Here is a 22618-nt window from a genome sequence, read left to right as displayed (position 1 = left end):
AGATGATTTATTTGCTTTTATATGGGCCTTTGGTTCTTCAGATTCTTTGCCTAAGTTTTCTTCACTGCAACTTATTCAGTGAATAGCTTGATAATTAACTATGAAGGCTTTATAATTCTCTTTGGACTTGCTTAATGCCAATATGCTTTTGCTATGAACATCTACAATGTGTCAAATTTCTTTTTCTTTCCAAGCAACTCTTGCATACGAAGTTGTTTTTTAGCATCCGCAGTCCAATAGTTATTACCTGCTAGCTCATTAAGTGTTCAAATCCCATCTCATTTGGATGCAATTCCCTAAATATTGGAAGAAGTCTCCTGACAGTTGGCATATATTTTTGCATGTCTTTTTCATTCGATGCTTGGTTAGGAAGACCTTTGATGTTTTGCTTTTGCTTTTGCTTTCCTAAATGTTGGTTCTAATTCTGTGAACCATGATAGTTTTGAATACATTTTGCAGATTCTCCTCGTGATTCTGTTCAGTTTATTGAATGGTCTCCTACTTCTTGCCCTCGTGCCTTACTAATTGCCAATTTCCATGGGAGAGTAACAATCTGGACTCGGCCTTCTCAAGTAAGCTAGACTTGTTGTACTGATTTCTTCTTATGCAGATAACCTTTTCCCCTTGCAAGCTTTTGATGTGGCCTTTCCATTAACAACTAAATTGCAATAATCTTGGCCAATTTTTGCTTTCTATTTTATTTTATAATATGATGAAATGTTTGTATTTGATCTATATTTGATCTATCTGCTTAGGGGCCAGCTAATCTCGTACACGATACCAGCCGCTGGCAACAAGAGCATGAATGGCAGCAGGATATTGCAGTTGTTACAAAGTGGCTGTCCAGAGTGTCCCCAGTAAGCAATTTTGTTGTATGCTACTCATCTGATTTAAAGGATATGTTTGTGTTTCTTGTTCTGCCCATCTGAATGTACTTTGTTCTTTTTTTTTTGACAAAATTTGTTCTTTGAAATGTAACATATTAGATTGCTTATTGTTTATATGTAGATCGCATTTTATTTCTGCTGGTGTGACTGCAGTATCCTTTTTCAGATGATGTTGATGGTTAATGATTTTTGAAATCTTTTTTTTTTTATGAACCAGTATAAGTTGCTTTCTTCAAAATCAAGTACATCCTCCAATGGAAAGTCAACCTTTGAAGAAAAATCTCTTTCACAGCAGTCTCAAAATTCAGGGTTTTTTTTTCCTTCATTGCAATGTCTCTTAATTTCTAGCTATCTTATTTTCCATTTTATTTCTGCTGGGTACGACCTTTTTTAAAAACTCCGCCTATGTAATTTTACATGGCCGGTCCCAAGCCCGGATAAAGGAGGAGGGGGAGGGCGTCAGGTAGTCGACAGCCGGCACTCCATGATCACGTCGAATCCTTATGAAAGCTTTCCCATAACTGTAGGATTACATCAAGGCTCATCCTTAAGTCCTTACCTTTTTGCGTTGGTAATGGATGAGTTAACAGGACATATTCAAGATGATATTCCTTGGTGTATGCTTTTCGCAGACGATATAGTGTTGATAGATGAAACTCAGGAAGGGGTAAATGCAAAGCTTAACCTTTGGAGAGAAGTGTTGGAATCTAATGGTCTTCGCCTAAGCCGATCAAAGACAGAATATATGGAGTGCAAGTTCAGTGCAAATGGAGGCCAAAACGAGGTAGGGGTGAGAATCGGAGATCAAGAAATACCAAAGAGCGACCGTTTTCGTTACCTAGGATCTATCTTGCAAAAGAACGGAGAATTAGATGGAGATCTCAACCATAGAATACAAGCTGGATGGATGAAGTGGAAGAGTGCATCTGGTGTGTTGTGTGACCGCCGTATGCCACTGAAGCTCAAGGGAAAATTTTATAGGACGGCAATAAGGCCGGCGATGCTGTATGGCACAGAATGTTGGGCGGTGAAGCATCAACACGTACACAAAATGGGTGTAGCGGAGATGAGGATGCTTCGTTGGATGTGTGGGCACACGAGAAAGGATAAGATTAGGAATGAGGATATCCGGGGTAAAGTAGGAGTAGCCGAAATTGAAGGAAAGATGAGAGAAAATCGGTTACGGTGGTTTGGACATGTGCAAAGAAGGCCTACTGACGCTCCGATTAGAAGATGCGACTATGGGACAGAGGTTCAGGGCCGAAGGGGTAGAGGAAGACCTAGGAAAACTTTGGAAGAGACTCTAAGAAAAGACTTAGAGTACTTGGATCTAACGAAAGACATGACACAGGACCGAGCACAATGGCGTTCTAAGATTCATATAGCCGATCCTACTCAGTGACTTGGATTTTCCAAGTCTCCAACCGAAAAGTTTTCCTCACTCGGAAAATTAAGGGAACACTACCCCAACCTACATGCTCCACTCAGAAAGCTTCAACATACAAGCTTCAACAAAAAAAAAAAAAAAAAAAAAAAAAAAAAAAATCAAAGAACTTAGCGAAGAAGGCTTTGGTGTATTTAACACAATACGTTGAAATGAAGGAAAACTTATTTATTGAAATCCCCGATAAGCTACAAATATGTACATATACATGAGTCAAAATAAACAAACAAGATGGAGCCTTCACAAAGGTTGCTTAGGAGAAGTCTCAGCAGTCGGTAGAGCCCCAGAAAGAGAAGGCATCGAAGGGGGATCATTCGGAGCCTCAGTATTGGACAGAACCCTAGAAGGAGGAGGCATCAGAGGTTGATCATTTGGAGCTTCATTACGCGGTACAGCCCCAGAAGACGAAGGCAATAAATGCCTTTGGAACAAACCCACAAATCTCTGATGATCAAGTAAAACCTGACCATCAGTTTCCTTCATCTGGTCAAGCTTCCTCTTCATGTTTGTAGCATAGTCATGTGCGAGTCGGTGCAACTGTTTATTCTCATGCTTGAGCCCTCTAATCTCCTGTTTGAGACTCATCACTTCGGCCGCCAATGATTCAACTTGGCGGGTTCGAGCAAATAGGCGTTGGGCCATATTAGACACAGAACCTGCACACTGAACACTGAGAGCCAGCGAATCCTTAACAGCTAACTCATCATACCGTTTGGAAAGTAGTCTGTTATCTTTGGGAGTGAGAAGGTTCCTGGCCACCACCGCAGCGGTCATATCATTCTTCATCACGGAATCCCCAACGGTAAGAGGACCAGTAGGGGAGACGAAGGATGGGCGCCATATGTTGTCTGGAGAAGGCGGGGCTGCCTCTTCAACAAGGTTCAAGTCAAAACGACGGTCGGAGGGGCCAGACATTTTCAAAGGTGTTGAAGAGAGAAGAAGTCGGACAAATCAAGATCTTAGAAGTGCAAGAATGGAGCTTCTACTGGTGGAGATTCAAGTGTGCTTTGGAACTTAATGCTAGCCCCTATAAAAAGCTGCACTCGACGGAGCTTCAGACATCGAAGAGGCGCCTGCTCAGAAATCGAAGAGGCGTTTGCTTTCTCAAAAGCTGGGCTGCTTAGAGACCACGAGGGTGATCTCATAAATCGAAGAGGTGTTTGCTTTCTCAAAAGTTGGGCTGCTCAAAGACCATGAAAGCCGATCTCAGAAATCGAAGAGGCGCTCGCTTTCTCAAAAGCTGGGCTTCTCAGAGACCACGAGGGCCGATCTCAGAAATCGAAGAGGCACCTACTTTTCCAGCCTTGTCAGCACCTGTCACACGCACACTCAGCTTTGCGGAAATTATGGGTATTCTGTCGAAGACTTCTGGGGAAGTAGAAAACACATGAATCTTACTGTCCAATCACCCACTTCCCACACGCAACAATAGCTCATGGGTACCACAGATAACTTTGCCAAAGTTCTCTGCCAAAGTTGAGCACGTGAAGCTTGCAGCTCCCACTACATCGCTCTGACCAAGAAGGGTAAAAGAATAGCAAAGAAACAGCACTAACAAAGTTTAGACCCATAAATTTTAAAGGTCTAGCTACCATATTATTACCCACAAGGGTAAAGGAACAGTACCACTGCTGGATAATTGGAAAGTCCCTGTGTGTCAACGTCTGTGCCTTGTGGCAAGGTAGACTAGCAAACATGCCCAACCTTTACTCACATTTTTGAGAAAACACTCCCAATAAGATTGCTTGCTCCAAAATCGAAGAGGCACCGTCCTCTGAATCTCGAGAGTCAGACTCCCAACATGACTACTTTCTCAAAAATCGAAGAGAGGGTAAATGAACAGTACCATTGCTGGATAATTGGAAAGTCCCTGTATGTCAACCTCTGTGCTTCGTGGCAAGGTAGACTAGCAAACATGCCCAACCTTTACTCACATTCGAGAAAACACTTCCAACAAGATTGCTTGCTCCAAAATCGAAGAGGCACCGTCCTCCGAATCTCGAGAGCCAGACTCCCAACATGATTACTTTCTCAAAAATCGAAGAGACACTGCTCCCCGAATCTCGAGAGCCAGACCCCCAGCATGATTGCTTTCTCAAAAATCGAAGAGGCATCGTTCTCCGAATCAATCGAAGAGGCGCTCGCTTTCTCAAAAGCTGGGCTGCTCAGAGATCACGAGGGCCGATCTCAGAAATCGAAGAGGCACCTACTTTTCTAGCCTTGTCAGCACCTGTCACACGCACACTCAGCTTTGCGGAAATTATGGGCATTCTGTCGAAGACTTCTGGTGAAGTCGAAAACACATGAATCTTACTGTTCAATCACCCACTTCCCACACGCAACAATAGCTCATGGGTACCACAGATAACTTTGCCAAAGTCTCTGCCAAAGTTGAGCACGTGAAGCTTGCAGCTCCCACTATATCGCTCTGACCAAGAAAGGTAAAAGAATAGCAAAGAAACAGCACTAACAAAGTTTAGACACATAAATTTTGAAGGTCTAGCTACCATATTATTACCCACAAGGGTAAAGGAACAGTACCACTGCTGGATAATTGGAAAGTCCCTGTGTGTCAACCTCCGTGCTTCGTGGCAAGGTAGACTAGCAAACATGCCGAACCTTTACTCACATCCGAGAAAACACTCCCAACAAGATTGCTTACTCCAAAATCGAAGAGGCACCGCCCTCCGAATCTCGAGAGCCAGACTCCCAACATGATTACTTTCTCAAAAATCGAAGAGACACTGCTCCCCGAATCTCGAGAGCCAGACCCCCAGCATGATTGCTTTCTCAAAAATCGAAGAAGCATCGTTCTCCGAATCTCGAGAGCCAGATACCACATGCCACTTTTTCAAAGTGCTCTGACAGAGTTAAAACATGTGAAGCTGGCAGCTCCCACTACCGTGCTATGACCAAGCAGGTTAAAGGAATAGCATTACTACTTGTTAGGGAGACTCCTATATATGTCGACCTCCATCCCCAACGAACAGGCAGACCTGCAAAAATGCTTAACCCTTCCTCATATCTGAGAGGGCACTCCCAACGAAGCCTTTCGAAATATTCAGCTTTCTTTCCCCCTGATAATACCTCTGCAAACAAGCTATACTAGAGCAAGAATATCTCATATCATCAGGGTTAAAAGCAAGAGTATCCCATATCATGCTTTTTCCCTGTCTTTTCCTTTGGCCTTGTTTTTACCTGCAAGACAAGGAGAAAGAGAGCAATCAGTCAGCACTTGAAATCAAGCTCCCAATCAGGAACTGACTGCCTGGAACCCCTTACCTGATTACTTACCTGGCATTGCTCTCGAGTACTCATCTTCAACATCTTATGTTTCCAGGGAAGATACCGCATCTGCTTGGGGAACAGATAGGGCAAGTGCGAAGGATACAAGGAAGCATGTGGAGACAAGCGTAACAGCACACGTGCCTATACATCCATTACTCTGTCAAAAGCAAAAGTATCCCATATCAGCAGGGTCGAACGTACTCTAGATTTGATGGACTTGTTTTGACCCTCAAATTCTTCAGTCGGCCTTATACTCTGGAGGAAACCAGAAAACCCTCCAGCTCAGTTCAAGAATAAGCCTGTGGAAAGCTACTTCTTCAAAATCAAAAGTATCCCATATCATCTCTTCTCATTTTTCTTCTCTTTATCCTTCATGCTGCTGCAAGATGGGCAGAAGGTGAACAATCAGCCGGAGCTTTGATTGCTTACCTTGTCTGTCACCTCTTTCAGCAGATCCCCTAGCTCGGCGACTTGGGGGACTCCTACTACATGGTTTGTATCGCGCTTGACCAAGCCTGAAACTACAAGTAAGCTTCAAGTGAAATTGATACATTACCTTGTGCATCTCCACCAATTAAAGATACCACCCCTGGATGGAGGAAGAGTACTTCCAGAGAAGCTGCCACATCTACTATGAGACAGATAAGGCAAGTCAAGATGATACCACACTCCGATACTTAGAAGTTTCGTGATTACGAGATCATTCTCCCACAATATTTCCTAATGTCATTTGTACTCTAATGTCATTTGTACTAAATCATTCACTTGTACTCACTAAAGGAGAGCTTAAACCTATGTACTTGTGTAAACCCTTCACAATTAATGAGAACTCTTCTATTCCGTGGACGTAGCCAATATGGGTGAACCACGTACATCTTGTGTTTGCTTTCCTATCTCTATCCATTTATATACTTATCCACACTAATGACCGGAGCAATCTAGCGAAGATCACAAAAAGCGACCGTTTTCGTTACCTAGGATCTATCTTGCAAGAGAACGGAGAATTAGATGGAGATCTCAACTATAGAATACGAGCTGGATGGATGAAGTGTAAGAGTGCATCCGGCGTGTTGTGTGACCGTCGTAGGCCACTGAAGCTCAAGGGAAAATTTTATAGGACGGCAATAAGGCCAGCGATGTTGTATGGCACAGAATGTTGGGCGGTGAAACATCAACACGTACACAAAATGGGTGTAGCGGAGATGAGGATGCTTCGTGGGATGTGTGGGCACACGAGAAATGATAAGATTGAGAATGAGGATATCCGAGGTAAAGTAGGAGTAGCCGAAATTGAAGGAAAGATGAGAGAAAATCGGTTCCGGTGATTTGGACATGTGCAAAGAAGGCCGACTGACGCTCCGGTTCGAAGATGTGACTACGGGACAGAGGTTCAGGGCCGAAGGGGTAGAGGAAGACCTAGGAAAACTTTGGAAGAGACTCTAAGAAAAGGCTTAGAGTACTTGGATCTAACGGAGGACATGACACAAAACCGAGCGCAATGGCGTTCTAGGATTCATATAGCCGACCCCACTTAGTGGGAAAAGGCTTTGTTGTTGTTTGTTGTTTTGGTGTTCGATTGGTATCTGATGCAATATTTTGTTATTTGTTTCAGCTCGGTGGCCCAGTTTTCTGTGCGTCTGTTCTGTTTTCTCTTCAGGCTCTGTTCAGCTTCATTGGTCCCAGTATCCTCCTAATCCGACTAGTGCTGCACCAAAGTGGTTTCAAACAAGCAAGGGACTCTTGGGTGCTGGGACTAGTGGGATCATGGCAGCTGATGCTATCATAACAGACAGTGGTGCCATGCATGTCGCAGGCGTTCCAATTGTAAACCCATCTACGGTTGTTGTTTGGGAGGTCGCTCCTGGCCTAGGAAATGGATTTCATGCAACTCCAAAGATTAGCACAACTGATGGGGTCCCACCTTCAATGAATCCACCCAATTGGGCAGGTTTTTCCCCTTTGGCTACATATTTGTTTAGCTGGCAAGATTATCTATTAGTTGAAGCAAAGCAAGGGGGAAAGCAGACAGATCCAGATTTCAGTGATACTGTACCACTTCATTCCTCTCCAGTTTCTAATTTTTCAGCATATGTGAGTCCCGAGGCTGCATCTCAATCTGCAACTACCACTACAAGGGGATCTGGAGTTACTGCGGTTGCCTTTGATCCAACCCGTGGTGGTTCTGTCATAGCTGTTGTCGTAGTTGAGGGTACTAATTGTCTTCTTCCTTGAAAACCTTTATTTTTTTTCTCTATTCTTTGTGTTTGGAATTCAATTGCAAGTTGTTGGTGTAACGAAGCATGCATTTATTTGTTTATTTGTTAATCTTTTCTAATCCAGATGTACTTTTTCCCTAAAAATTTCTCAGAAAATTGGTTTGTTAGTTTTAATTTTGAACAACATAAACCAGTGTGTCATTATTTCTCGTTTTCGTACAATCTTTGTTTCCATACTTCTGTGTTCTTGTTGAGTGGTAGTCTTATGCATTTTCTCACCTTTTAAAAAGTACTTTTTCAGCTTTATTATTGCAAGACCTTTTGAATGGATCTCCTTGCCATCTTTTCTGCCTTCTGTTTACTGTTTTTTTTTTTGTTGGTATCTTTACCTTACCTTTGATTCTGTTGTACTATTTAGAGTTCTATTCTATCTGGCCTGTTAGGTAACGACAACCCTTTTTTTTCCTGATTAGAAACTAAGTTTTCTTAGAAATACGTCTGAACTATAGTAGTTGCATGAATTGAATCATGAGTGCAGGACAATACATGTCTCCTTATGATCCAGAGGAGGGTCCATCAATTACAGGATGGAGAGTACAAAGCTGGGAATCATCACGTCAGCCTCTTGTTCACCAAATCTTTGGAAATCCTACTTCCAGTTTTGGTGGGCAGGCACCAATGCAAACTGTTTGGCTATCCAAAGTGGACACAAGCATACAACCAACTAATGATTTTAAAAGTCACCAAGCAGCAGCGACAACAGCAACCACTGATGCAAGGAAGACTCCTGATTCTGGCATAGAGAAAGTAAAACGAGTCAGTTTTGATCCTTTTGACCTGCCAAGTGATGTTAGAACACTTGCTCGAATAGTCTATTCTGCTCATGGTGGTGAGATTGCTGTTGCTTTCCTCCGGGGTGGGGTCCACATCTTCTCTGGTCCGAACTTTGCACCTGTTGATAACTACCAGATTAACGTTGGATCTGCAATTGCTACCCCTGCCTTCTCATCGACAAGCTGCTGTTCAGCTTCTGTTTGGCATGATAGTGGTAAGGACCGTACAGTTTTAAAAATAATACGTGTTCTTCCTCCTGCTGTTCCAAGCAGCCAAGTGAAGGCAAACTCGTCAACCTGGGAATGGGCCATTGCCGAAAGGTACTTCTTCCACCTTGATGAACCTTGAATCCCTGAAATGATTTTTTGTGGATGTTCAAGTTTCGATAGAGTGATGGTCACCATGGCAGGTTTTGGCGGAGTCTTTTCGTTGGGGTTGATTGGTGGGATGTTGTTGGCTGTACGCGGAGTGCTGCAGAGGATGGCATTGGTAATAACTTTGGATTCTTTTTGGTGGTATTGTCGTGTGACTGATGAATAGCAAAGTATTTCTTGAAAAATTAGGAAACAAATTATAGGTCTCCAATTTTTTATATATGCGTTTCATGCAAAATTTCTTTGTAAATGATGTGCACAACCTTCTGATTGTGTTTTTTTGTTTGTTCGTTGCAGTTTCTCTGAACAGTGTCATTGCGGTACTGGATGCAAATTTTCATTCTCTTCCTTCTGCTCAACGCAGACAACGATTTGGTCCTGTAAGTTTTTGGCTATGACGCAGGTTTTTCAAGATGCTTATAAATTTTCTTGTACATACTAATTTTTTCATGACAATTAGGACCAAAGGTGTCATTTTAGTGAAATTATTTGCTGCATTTTACAGTGTTATAAATCTTGATGCATTAACAGTTTATTACACAATCTCGGAGATGTTTTGTTCATAATTACTCATGTGCGCGCCTCTAGAATATTGATAAAAAATTTCAGACATACGATGTAATATATTTTGTTTGTGCAAGTAGTGAAATATAAGAGGTCGCACTTGGTGCGATGGCAAGTGCCTTCGCCCATGAGCGGTAGGTCTCGGGTTCGAGACTTGGGAGCAGCCTCTCCATAAAATGGGGGTAAGGCTAGTCGACATTCACCTCTCCCAGACCCTACGTAAAGCGGGAGCCTTGTGCACTGGGTACGACCTTTAAGTAGTGAAATATGCTGAATTTAAATGAATTCATGACACATAATTTTTTCTTATATGAATGGCCTGGTAGTGTCGAACATGCTTATCTGGAATTTAAAAGAAAAAGAAAAAAGACTTTTGCTGTTAAAGCCTACAAGCAAGAGATGTTAACAGTTCTACTTGCCAAGCAAAAGATTACCAAGAAAAAAAATCATCTAGAAAAAGGACTCATAAAATTATATCTGTTTTGATGCAGTGTCTCGACAGGTTAAAGTGCAGGCTACTTGAAGGTACAAATGCACAAGAAGTTAGGGCAATGGTTCTAGACAAGCAAGCCAGGTTGTTAAATCCATCTGCTTTGGTACCAGAGCCATGGCAGGCATCTGGCGAAACGTTATCAGGCATTGATCCTGAAGCAACGGCTGTTGAACCAGCACTAGTTCCACATATTCAGGTTTTCTATTGACTGTTGAACTTCTTAATCTTTAACATATTCTTTTCTCTTGTTGAAAGTTACTCGATGAAAAATGGTCATGTTTGACAATATTTTTTCTGATTGGCTATACAGAATATGCCCCGGCCTAGAGGTGCAGATGCTGCTGGTCTGTTGCTCCGAGAGCTAGAACTCCGCCCTCCAGCCAAAGAGCAGCGAAGGCGCAATATGTACGGAGAGCCTTGGTCTGGTCCAGATGATATGGGTCCTCAAGATGATAACACCAAGCTATGTAATTCTTCACACCCACCTGATTCCGGATCTTTGGAAAGTTGTGATGTTTATTATGGAGTCGATGGCGTCGATGGCCTGTTGCCGAGAAAGCGCAGGATGTCTGAAAGAGATGCAACGTTTGGCCTAAACACTTCTGTGGGTTTGGGGCAATGTTTTGAAAGGCAAAGGCATAGGCGAAGTGGTTCATGGTAGCCCCGCCTAGGCGATGTGCTTCACCTCACAGAGGGACCTGAAATTTGATATATATTTGATATATATATATAATTATTTATAAAATACCGTACTTTGTAAAACAAATACTAAAATATTTGTCTTTTAAATATTGTCATATTGTACTTGGAAACTATGTCATATTGTCATATTGTCTTTAAAATATGACCTCAATATTGTCATATTGTCATATTGTCTTTAAAATATGTCATATTGTCTTTAAAATATGTCATATTGTGTTTAAAATATGTCATATTGTCTTTTAAATATTGTCATAATGTACTTGGAAACTATGTCATATTGTCTTTAAAATATTGTAGTTATTTATTTTATTATAAGCAACTACAGAGAACTTCAAGATAAATAAGTCTAAGTGACCACAATTATAGAGAATTTTATACGAAATAAAAGGCTGAAGGATGCAATTATAAGCAATTCTAAAGGAAATAAAGGCTGGGTGAAGGAATTATTATTAGTCACTGACTAATACAATGATTTGGAACTGAGCAAGTAAAAACATCATGCAGCTACACTTGAATTTAGCAAATGAGACAGATAAGGAACTCGGCCCTTTCGAAGTTTGTTTATCACAAGATGATTCACGTGAGGAGAATGTTGTTGTGATTAATGGTCTTCAAACTGTGGTAATGCTTTAAATCATCTTTCAAATTTTGTTTTTGACAAGTATGCCCCAAAGTCTACTTCAACATACGATTTTAGATGCTATCATGGTGATATCCTGTTCAAGCCCTTCTTGTAGGTTTCGTCGGTGCCTTTTTTCATTTTCGATTGCTTATAGTGACCTCAATATTTTAACAGATCCTGTATACTCTCTGAACTTTGAGACCGCATGAGTTAGATTACTTAACATGATGAAAGATAAATTAGGAACCATGATTTATGAATTTGAAATCACAAACAGGTTTTGCCGAGGGTTGAGGCGTTTGGTTCCACAAATTTCAATCTGGCACGCGAAATTCTAAATTTCTATGTTTATGAATCCAAACAAGGTAATTGGTGCATATCAATTTATAAATTCTGACTTTTATCCAAATTCCAAGTTTATTTCCCTCATCCAAACATAGTGTTATAGATTCAGTTGAAACATCTTTGGTAAATGATAATCACAATGGAGATGATGCTCTCTGAACCCCGCAACCTAAATGTAACCAGTCATCTTTCGGCAATATAACATTGAGATTATTACCGTGAAAAATATTTGCCCTTCATACTTTCATCTATTTGAGTAGTTTCTTAGAGTAGCTGTTTTCTAATGCAGAACCTGATTGCCACTAAACTTGGAGTTCAGAGGATCACGGGCATTACTGTGTTTAACATAAGAGAGAAAAAGTCATACGACCCTTTGCCAGATATGGAGGTTAGTCTCTTTTGGATAAAACATTTGCGAATTGTGCTGAAATAGTTGGTGCCATCTAAACTACAACTCTGAATGCTTTTGGTTTTCATTCTATTCTGATCAACCTTCTGGACTTGTTGCAGATTTTTGTGGATCTCGACTAATCAATGCTTAGGTTTTACCGGTTTTGCTTCCCGTCTTGTGTGGGGATTATCAAACATGGAGCAGATGCCATGATCTGTCTCTTCAATGAGCTTTAATCAAGTTCAAGTCCTATTACTGGTGATATTTTCCCTCCTCCGGCTTTCGATGACCTGCTTTAGTAATCTCTTCCTTCCCTAACCAAGCATTTGACAGTTTGATTACATTTAGGAACTATTGTATAGTTGTAAGATTAGAATGACCGAAAACGTGCTTCACATCTAGTTGTGACACGATGAAACGCACGTAGTCTATAAGGAAATTACAGATTTCTGATACAATTGCTTGGAAACTATTGTTACATAAGACGAACTCCATTTTTTCTCTCCCTCCATTTCTTGGAAACTTGCGATGAAATTATTGTTCGATTCCTGATGTTGGTGAATCACATAATGGTGGCTAGAGAGGTTGAAATGCCTTTGTAGGTCTTCCTAGCTTGCGGAAGGATGAAACTTCGTGACTTTGCAACCAGCTTGTTTTTTTGAAAAAACAAAAAGCAGTTCATTTCTACCAGCATGTTTAGTTGTTTACCCACATTTCTCTTGACAAGTAACAAATAACATTGAGAAGGGAAAGACAACAAACGTATATCTTGAAAAGTAACAAATAACATTGATGAATGAAGAATTAATAAACATACAATGACCGGAATGGAGATATTTTCAATGGAAAATTATGTGAAATGTGGTAAACGGGGCAGCAGTGGGGGCTTAGGTTTGTGATAGTTTAAGAGGGAAATTGGCTAGATACTTCTAGGTAGATCAAATGAATCAAAGAAAACTCAATAAACAAATAAAGAAAAGCACGCACAATGAAAAAGAAACGCGCGGAAATCATGTCACATAGCCATTGAGGTATAGGAGCCCACTCACACATAATGCCACATTTTATGGGTTGTTACTTGTTATACAATCCTTTCTTAAAATAATATTCATTTTCTAGGTAAAATGTCACACGAAGTAAAACTTCAGAGAAACAACTCCGTACAGTTCTTTTATTTATAATACGTAGACACTCATACAAAACGGAAAATAAATTATAGGGAATATGTACATGAATTGAAATTAAACCAAATAAAAATGAAAGCTCCAGATAATTATTCTTAACCGTTAAAATGTAAATAAGTTTCTCTCTTTCATGTTAAGCTTTCTCCATTTTAAAATTGAAGAAACAAAACCCATAGATTTAAATAACCATGTGAATCTTACCCTCAAATGTTTCATAAGCACAGAAACTATCTAAGATGTTGTTCTCTCTTTGCAAATGCAACCAGCAAAACAAATCAAGCAACTAAAAAAAACAAAAGGGTAAATAACAAAGCTCAAAAATCCTAGCACCAAAAAGTCCTAAACAGGATAAAAATGGGCAAAAAAACATATAAACTCTGTCACTAACCCTCTTAGCACCAATCAGAACCCCAAACCAAGGCAAAACCGCAAATTAGTTTAAAAACAAGTTACTCCAAACAACTAATATCACAATGAAAGAAACCTAAAGTGCTGCCTTTTTTTTTTCACTGATGAAAAACCTGACAACAACACACAAAAATACCACAATAATTGAACAAAAATTTGGAAGCAGCGGAAAAAAAAAATGAAGAGCAAAACGAAATTACTTCTGAGAACGACACAGAAGGACAAAGAAGAAAGCGAGAGCAAGAAGAGAAATGAAAAGCCAGGGAAAAAAAAAAGCAAACAAACCCAACTAAGGGCTGGTTTGGTATTGCTGTGCTTTGAAAAAAAACTGCTTCTGCTGTGCTGTGAAAAAAAAAACAGTTGTGAAATAAAGCAGCATAGTGTTTGATAAACTTTTTTTGTAAAAGTTCTTTTGGAAAAAAAAAACAGTATGATAGTATTTGGTAAACTTTTATGTAAAACAGCTGTGACGGTGTAAAATGACAAAAAAAGGTATATTACTAGATGTGCCATTAATTTAATTTTCTTAACCAATAAAGGTGAATTACTAAATATACTTGTTGTGGTCTATTTTATCTGACAGAGGGACTAGGGCCGGCGGCAGAGAGAGAGAGGAGAGAGATGTGTGTTTGTAGAATTGTAGGGGAATGTGTGTGTTGTTATCCCTCCTACATTATGCCTTTATTTATAGTAGTAAAGGGAGAGAAGATATTCCTTCTTCTCCAAGTAATACAAGTTGTAATAGGAAATGATAACTAGAATCAAATCTTATCTAGGATTTAGACAATCATACTTAAACTAGGAATGTTTACAACACTCCCCCTTGAGTGGGTAAATACTCAAGGTAGATTCAGCATCATGCAGAAGTTGAGGAAGTCGACTCGTTGGCACTGATTCCAAGGAACAACGCTTATTCTCAATAAGGTAGGAACTTGCATAAGTAGTAAGTCTCACTAAAAAAACCCTAAGGCTATGGCAAAAACCCAAGTAGGGACAAAATCCATAGTTTAAGGAAAAATGCGTGAGAAATGCAAAGTCAAAAGAAACGTCTACAGGACGTCATCAGGGATATGACCAGCCCAAGGTGGGTGCCTCGTTAAAACCTAGTTAGGTAGCAAAAACCCAGTGGGAAAAATGCTCCTAATCGTAGGGAAAAAGAGTACATTAAGATCAAGCAAGTATCTAGAAGATACTCCCCCTGAGTTTGACATAATTCCAAAGAGAAATAGCAAAGTTACAACTCAGAAAGTTTATGCATACCAATTCCATGAACAAGCTTCTGAAACGTCGCCTTCGGTAGTGATTTGGTGAAGAGGTCGGCCAGATTATCTTGTGATCGGATTTGCGTGACTTCAATCTTCTGATGCTCTTGTTGTTGATGTGTAAAGAAGAACTTCGGCGCAATATGTGTGGTGTTGTCTCCTTTGATGTAACCCTTCTTGAGCTGTTCGATGCAAGCTGCGTTGTCTTCAAAAATCGTCGTCGGGGCATTAACGGCGGGATGAAGATCACAGGAGCTTCGAATATGGCCCACTACTGCTCTCAATCAAAAGCATTCCCGAGTTGCTTCATGTAAGGCGAGAATTTCAGCATGGTTAGACGAAGTGGCAACTAAGGTCTGTTTAGTTGACCTCCAAGATATTGCGGTGCCTCCAACGGTAAAGACATAACCCGTTTGAGAACGCGCCTTGTGCGGATCAGATAAGTATCCAGCGTCGGCATAACCAACAAGGCGAGAATCAACCCGATGAGCATAGGGATAGAATAAGCCCAAATCCGTAGTACCCTTAAGGTAACGGAAGATGTCTTTCACGCCAGTCCAATGTCTGCGTGTTGGTGCATTGCTGTATCTTGCCAAAAGATTAACAGCGAAGGAGATGTCGGGTCTAGTGCATTGAGCTAAGTACAATAAAGCGCCTATCGCACTTAGATAAGGAACTTCAGGCTCCAAAATCTCTTCATCATCCTCCTTCGGACGGAAGGGATCTCGCTTTGCATCTAGCGTACGAACGACCATAGGAGTACTCGAAGGCTTCGCTTTATCCTCATTAAAACGGCGTAACACCTTCTAGGTGTAGTTCGATTGATGTACTAAGATTCCATCCGAACAATGCTCTATCTCGAGACCGAGACAGTATCGAGTCTTACCTAGATCTTTCATCTCAAATTCCGACTTCAGGTGCGAAACAGTTCTCGCGAGCTCTTCAGGAGTTCCGATGAGATTCATGTCATCGACATATTACTGCAACAATCGCAAATCCGGAATGTGACTTCTTAATGAACACACAAGGGCATAGTTCGTTATTCACATATCCCTGACTAGTCAAATACTCACTTAAACGGTTATACCACATTCTTCCGGATTGTTTCAAACCGTATAGTGAACGCCTCAGCCGAATTGAGAGCGTGTTCCGGGGTTTGGAAATATTTGAACCAGTCAATGTAAGTCCTTCGGGAACTTTCATATAAATTTTCGTATCAAGATCCCCATAGAGATACGCGGTTACTACGTCCATCAGCTGCATATCCAGTTTTTTGGAAACTACCAAACTGATAAGGTATCGAAAAGTAATCACATCCATAACGGGTGAGTAAGTTTCGTCATAGTCAATCCCGGGGCGTTGTGAGAAACCTTGTGCTACAAGACGAGCTTTGTAACGCACAATTTCGTTCTTCTCATTACGCTTCCGAACGAAAACCCACTTGTAGCCAACGGGCTTCACATGTGGAGGAGTAGGAACTACAGGTCCAAACACCTTACGTTTCGCAAGTGAATCAAGTTCGACTTGGATTGCTTGTTTCCAGTTTGACCAATCAGCTCTACGTCGACATTCATCAACGGAACGCGGTTCAATGTCATCGCTCAACATGATCTCAGTAGCTACTGCAAATGCTAATGCATCGTCGACAATCATCTCATTTCTACGCCACACATCATCTAAGCTAGCATAATAGACCGAAATCTCATGATTCTCGGGAGGAGGATTCGTCTCTTCAAGGACGCTTCCATAATCTAGAATTTCCTCATGAGTTGGGTAAAATGAGTAAGCGATAGTCGGATTCACGGTAGGCTCTTTAGGACCTTGTGTCGTGGTTTTCCTCTTCCGGGGGTGTGAATCCTTTGAACCAAGGGGTCTGCCACGCTTTTGTGTAGGGGCAGATGATTGGCTAGCCGCTAATGTACGTGGATCGCCAGAATTGGCGTCCCGGGCTTCCAGGAGGGTAGTCCGTCGTACATTTGGTACATCCATCTTTGCAGGCGTATTCGCAGCTGGAATATGTGATCTTGTCACGCGCGCTAGATCGGTGAAAGCATCTGGCATGCTCTGAGCTATGCTCAGGAGATCTAATATGCGCTGCACTTCAGCTTCAGACTGAGCGGTGCGGGGATCTAAATGAGACAAAGTGGGAGTCGTCCACGATAATTCGCGTCATTCATTAGGAACGTTGATGTTCTTATCTCCCCCTAACGACGGGAAGACTGTCTCATAGAAGTGACAATCCGCGAAACGAGCGGTAAACAGATCGCCTGTCAAAGGTTCTAAGTAACGAATAATCGAAGGAGAATCATATCCGACATAGATTCCCATCCTTCGCTGAGGCCCCATTTTTGTACGTAAGGGCGGCGAGATCGGCACATAGACCGCATAACAAAAAACGCGCAGATGCGATATGTCGGGTTCGCATCCGGTGACCAACTGAAGGGCACTAAATGGTTGTGTCGCAACAGGCCTCAGGCGGACCAACTTTGCTGCGTGCAATATTGCATGGCCCCAAGCAGCGATCGGGAGCTTGGTACGTATGACCAACGATCGAGCAATCATTTGTAAACGCTTAATGAAAGCCTCTGCCAGGCCGTTCTGGGTGTGAACATGGGGTACAGGATGTTCAACTTCAACCCCAACCGACATGCAATAGTCATCAAAAGTTTTAGATGTGAATTCTCCAGCATTATCCAATCGAATAGATTTGATCGGATAATCAGGGTGGTGAGCCCTGAGCTTGATAACCTGAGCCAACAGTTTGGAGAATGCAGCGTTCCTTGTGGACAACAAGCACACGTGTGACCAACGTGTAGAAGCGTCAACCAAAACCATAAAATATCTAAATGGTCCGCAGGGAGGTTGAATCGGTCCACAAATGTCCCCCTGAATCCGTTGTAGAAAAATGGGAGGATTCGAACGAATCTTGTCATAAGAAGGCTTAGTAATAAGCTTTCCCATAGAACATGTTTGGCATGCAATTTCATGGATCGAACCTAAGCTTCGGGTTAGTGGATGCCCGTGTGAAGTTTTGAGGATACGGCGCATCGCTATTCGTCCAGGATGTCCCAAACGATCATGCCAAAGTGTAATTTCGTGCGCGGTCCCTGTGGTAGGGCCGACCACATAGTGGCATTCTATGGGGCGTATGGTCGTAGTATACAGACCACTCGGGTTACGCTCCATCTTCTCTAGAATACGCTTCTGGCCATATTCGTAGGAAGTTACGCACAGAAATTCAACTCCGTTTTCTACGTGGGTTTCAGCGTGGTAATTGTTATCTCTAATGTCCTTGAAACTTAGTAACGTTCTTCCGGAACGTGGAGAATAGAGTGCCTCAGCAATGGTCAAGATTGTACCATTGGACAACATTATACGTGCCTTACCGTATCCTTCGATCAGGTTGGATGGGCCTGAGAGGGTTGTCAGAGGTGCATTCTTAGGTACGAAGTTAGTGAAATAGATGCGTTCACGCAAAACAGTATGCGTGGTTGCACTATCTGCCAGACAACTAACTTTCCCACTAGTCATACCTAGAATGAAAAATTAATTTGAATCGGTCACATGCATAAAAGTTTATAAAAACAAGTATCAATTCAAAATAATTTCATTTATTCAAGGATTAAAAACTTAATATCCAAAATAAATCGCCAACTAATAATCCAAAACATAAAGGAAAATTGTTCAAAATCAACCAAAAAACAAGGTGGGGTTCGGCCACAAGGTGGAATTCGGCCCCAATTGTCTTATTTTAACTGAAAAATAAGTCTATGTCTAAGATTCTAATCTTCCATAGGAGTGGTATCCTCCTGAAAATCAGAAACCTCCATCTTTGTAGTCTCCGGTTCGTCCACTTGCAGGAAGTTTGATTCAAACTTCGTACGACGAGAATGATATGCATCCACAACCTTCTTGGGAGCACGGCAAATACGGGACCAATGGTCCTTGGAACCACAACGATAGTGTTGGAAATGTGCCCTAAAGCCAATCATGTGATGATACTTTACGGACATTTCACATGTTAAACTAATCCAGTTTAACATATAAAGGGCATACATTATTGTTTGAGCCGTCTCATATAAATGTTATATGCTTAAACAATAAAGTCCAAGGAATATGTGATTGGGAGAATGTAATCTAATGAAGTTAGATTCTTGAGACCATTCTTTCGTAGACACATCCTAAACGTTCCTGATCATAGGATTGCCAATTGGGCATTGACAGTCCGTCAAGATCGGTACGTACTATGTCTTCTCTCAGGGAGAGTGATTAGTCTCTAGTCATTGGTGTGTGTGACATCAAGACAAGTACGGTAGGTGCTCAATAGAGAATGAGTTCACTGAACGCGATCAACGAAGAGTTCTCATATTCCATGTCACATGAGAACTCATGGTTGGGATAATGCAAAGTAGTCCTTTGACCTGAGGCATCATAGTTGTCTTGTGGTTAAGACCTTGATCTTTGATTATGTCAAAGTCATCCCACCAGGAGGGTGTCCACGGCATCGTTGGGGTCAAGCCGCTTAGCTATGGAGACAAGTGAATGCGCAACAAGGGATCTCTAACCTTCAAACCGTTTGAAGGAGAATACTCTCTGATATGATTTGAATCTCTGGCCAGAGTATGAATGAGATTTGGGAATGCGTTCCTAATCACATTCAAGGTAATCATATAAGCACAAGACACACATTGGATAGTAGACATGAGAAAATAAACTATCAAACCAAACAATGTGGTCAAGAGTATTAGATTAGAGAAGGACCGTATTGCATTTGTAATCCCAGACTGAATAGGTTCTCCACCTCTTCTGATTAGCTTGGGTAACCATGACATACGGCTAGGTGTCACTCATGGTTTGTGGAAGCCCTAAACGTGTGTAATCACTAAAGGGAGAATTGAAAATAGTTTCAATTCACAATCGATGTAAAATGGTTTTAATCGCCCACTACCTCGCTAAAAGGAACCTAATGGATCGCACACCGTGAAAGGTGGAGATTGGAGATTAAACGGAAATGAGTAAGAATGATTAAATGGTTTAATCATTTATTTATGGCAAGGATTAATTAATATGTTAATTAATCAAACGAATAAGTTCGTTAAAGACTTCGGGATAGTTTTGGACCTTAAGGCCCAATGGGCTTCGAACGTCAAGCCCATTAACTTAAGTTGTATGACAATTTAATGAATGAAGATTCATTAAAGCCCAAAAGCCCAAAATCCCCTAAATGGCCGACCATAGTGTGATGAATTAGGGTTGTTTGGTTATTTAGGTCACTTAAAGAAGTGACTATATAAATGACTTTATAACTAAATATTCATTAAGTGAAAAATGGGTTTATTTTAGGGAAAAATGGGTGAGAATTGTCTCTCCATTTCTCTCTAAAGAGGCCAACACCTTGGAGGGTACATCTAGCAATCCTACTACTCCAAGGTCACTCATTCATCATCCAATCTCTCCTTGGTGTAGAGACTTAGAGGTTCTCAATTTTGGGAACTTGGAGAACCTATTCTTCCATACAAATCCATGGATCTAAGAAGCAAGGAATGAAGGCCCCTATCTCTTTGGGTGATTAGCCTTTGCTTATGCAAAGAGGAATCTACAAAGGTATTAATTTCAACTCACTTATTTTTGAGTTGATTATTGGTTCACCAATCTACTAGGCTTTGAATTTCATGGGTAAATGTTTTGTTTTTGAGTGCATGTAAGCATGATTCCGCCTTTAATTGTTAATTGCATGCTATATGATGTTGCTCAAATGAACATGTTTTACAAAATAATTCCTTCAAGTGGTATCAGAGCCTAGGTCTAGTAGTTGGTGAATCCTTTTGTGTTTTGTAGTTCATAAGTTAATGATCTAAAAGTTGTAATTGTTACAAGCTTTATTCTTGCTTCTTTGAAAGTAAATTTTGTTGGAAAATTTGCTATCTCAAATGTTGTAGATGTCGTTCATATGAGCATGAATATTGGAGCTAAAATTTGGTGCCATGCTTTTGGGAAAATTCGGCCAAAATCAAAGGGTGAATTTTTGGGTTCTTGTTTGACTTGTTAAAAGTGTTTTAATGTGTTCTTTGGAACCCCTAAGTACCCTAGTTTGGTTAGATGTTATTTCCCTTAAGTAAGAATGGTTTTGGAATGTTTTTGGGTGGAAAAAGTTCATGGAAAATTTGGGTTTTTCATGAATGTTCTTCATTGTTCTTGATGTTCTTGCCAAGAACAAAAAGGTTTGGTGTATTGATTCAAAGTTTTGAATTATTTCATAAAGTATATGTGATATGTTTTTAAATGATTTATTATGTATTTAAAGTGTTAGATATTTGTATAAATGATGATTGAAATAATTGTGATTGAATTATTTCAAAAACTTATCTTACATATACTTGCATGATTGTTTTTGACAAAACTCACAAATCAACACACACTCCCACCTTATCTTTCCCTAAAACAGGCCACTCCCTCAAAGGGAGTACTTTTGGGGCTTTTATGCAATTACATAAAGTTTTGATACTTTTGTGTATTTGCACTTTGGCCCAAAAGTTTACGTTTTTACGTTTAGGTCCAAAAACGCTAAAGGACAAATTGTTTTGATCCTTTAATGATGTTTTTGCATTATTAAAAGTTTGGGTTCTAGTTGTATTTACATGAAGTTGTGACTTTTGTGTATTATACAAAGTGACCCCAAAAGTTTTTGTTATTGCAATATGGCCCAAAAGTTGAGGTTAATTGCATGATGGCCCAAATAGGATGAGAACAAAATTGTTTTGTCTCTTTAAATGAGAATTGGATTTTCATTTTGTTTAGCTCCATTTAAATCAATTTTATGGATACAAAAACCAAATGAAAATGTTGCATTCATTAATTAGTAAAAGTGTTAATTAATTAAAGGGTGATTATGAACCTAAGCCTAATATAATTGAGCTATGTGAAAGGCGTTTCAAATTTGTTTGAACCATGGGAATGTGTAGATTAGATTTTGGTTGTAATTTGATTTGATCAAATGTTGTAAAAGGGCTTAAGCTCTTCTTTACTTTAAAGTAATTTGTTATATGCAAATGTTGTAATGAGCATAAGCTCACCTTTACTTTGAAGTACTTCTTTCTTGCTTTATACGATATGCATGAAAATGAAGTAGTTGGGTCCAACGCCCATAAGACAACACGCCTTAATGTGATTAAACGCGTAACTAAAATCAATCTTCATTCCTAGACCGAGGTTCAACACAAGGCTCGTGTTGAATCTAAACAAAGGTTCATAATCATCCTTAGGCCCTAAGACAACTATGTAGTCCATCAAATGAATGCAAAGTTTATGTTAGTAGTATCATATACTCTTGCTTTAAAAACCGTTTTAAAAGCATAGTGGGAGTATTATGTACAACTAAAACAATGAGATGGAACAATAGTTGTAATAGGACCAAAATAGTTTTAATAGAGATTAAAATGTATGTTTATATGTGATGAGACCTAAAACCCTCAACCAAACCAATATTAAGTTGATAAGCGAGAGATGTTTAGAATATCTCTTCGTGGCCTTCCACCGTGGTGGGATCCAATCGTTTATGACTTGTACACCGGCTTCACCCTATCATGGGGGAGTACACAGTGCAT

At 40.4% G+C, this 22618-nt stretch overlaps 2 protein-coding genes across 3 annotated transcripts in view; both read left to right on the top strand.

Moving 5' to 3' along the window:
- LOC126622359 (disease resistance protein RUN1-like) overlaps nucleotides 1-22618 on the top strand; it is a 47162-nt gene that overhangs the window by 6585 nt on the left and 17959 nt on the right. The window lies entirely within an intron of this gene.
- Nucleotides 460-10963, top strand: LOC126622361 (mediator of RNA polymerase II transcription subunit 16-like). Of its 2 annotated transcripts, none has more exons than XM_050291075.1 (8): nucleotides 460-572; nucleotides 756-857; nucleotides 7232-7828; nucleotides 8374-8989; nucleotides 9079-9158; nucleotides 9341-9423; nucleotides 10099-10296; nucleotides 10411-10963. In XM_050291075.1, exons 2-8 carry the CDS (start codon nucleotides 806-808, stop codon nucleotides 10759-10761), a joined length of 1977 nt encoding a protein of 658 aa, XP_050147032.1. In that variant the 5' UTR covers nucleotides 460-572; nucleotides 756-805; the 3' UTR covers nucleotides 10762-10963. The 2 variants fall into 2 exon arrangements, with proteins under 2 accessions (XP_050147032.1, XP_050147031.1); XM_050291074.1 differs by having other exon boundaries at nucleotides 756-872.

The sequence above is a fragment of the Malus sylvestris genome, chromosome 5 (genome assembly GCF_916048215.2).
Source record: "Malus sylvestris chromosome 5, drMalSylv7.2, whole genome shotgun sequence".
Classification (NCBI taxonomy): Eukaryota; Viridiplantae; Streptophyta; class Magnoliopsida; order Rosales; family Rosaceae; genus Malus; species Malus sylvestris.
The sequence above is the reverse complement of the archived record's forward strand: the minus strand, read 5'-3'. Positions and strand labels throughout refer to the sequence as shown.

Bases quoted from the DNA above. Each gene is read 5' to 3' on its own strand.
- LOC126622361 (XM_050291074.1), top strand. From the start codon at position 806: ATGGCAGCAGGATATTGCAGTTGTTACAAAGTGGCTGTCCAGAGTGTC. The intron at 9,159-9,340 runs GTAATAACTTTG...TGTTCGTTGCAG, and splicing joins TGCTGCAGAGGATGGCATTG to TTTCTCTGAACAGTGTCATT. The intron at 9,424-10,098 runs GTAAGTTTTTGG...GTTTTGATGCAG, and splicing joins GCAGACAACGATTTGGTCCT to TGTCTCGACAGGTTAAAGTG.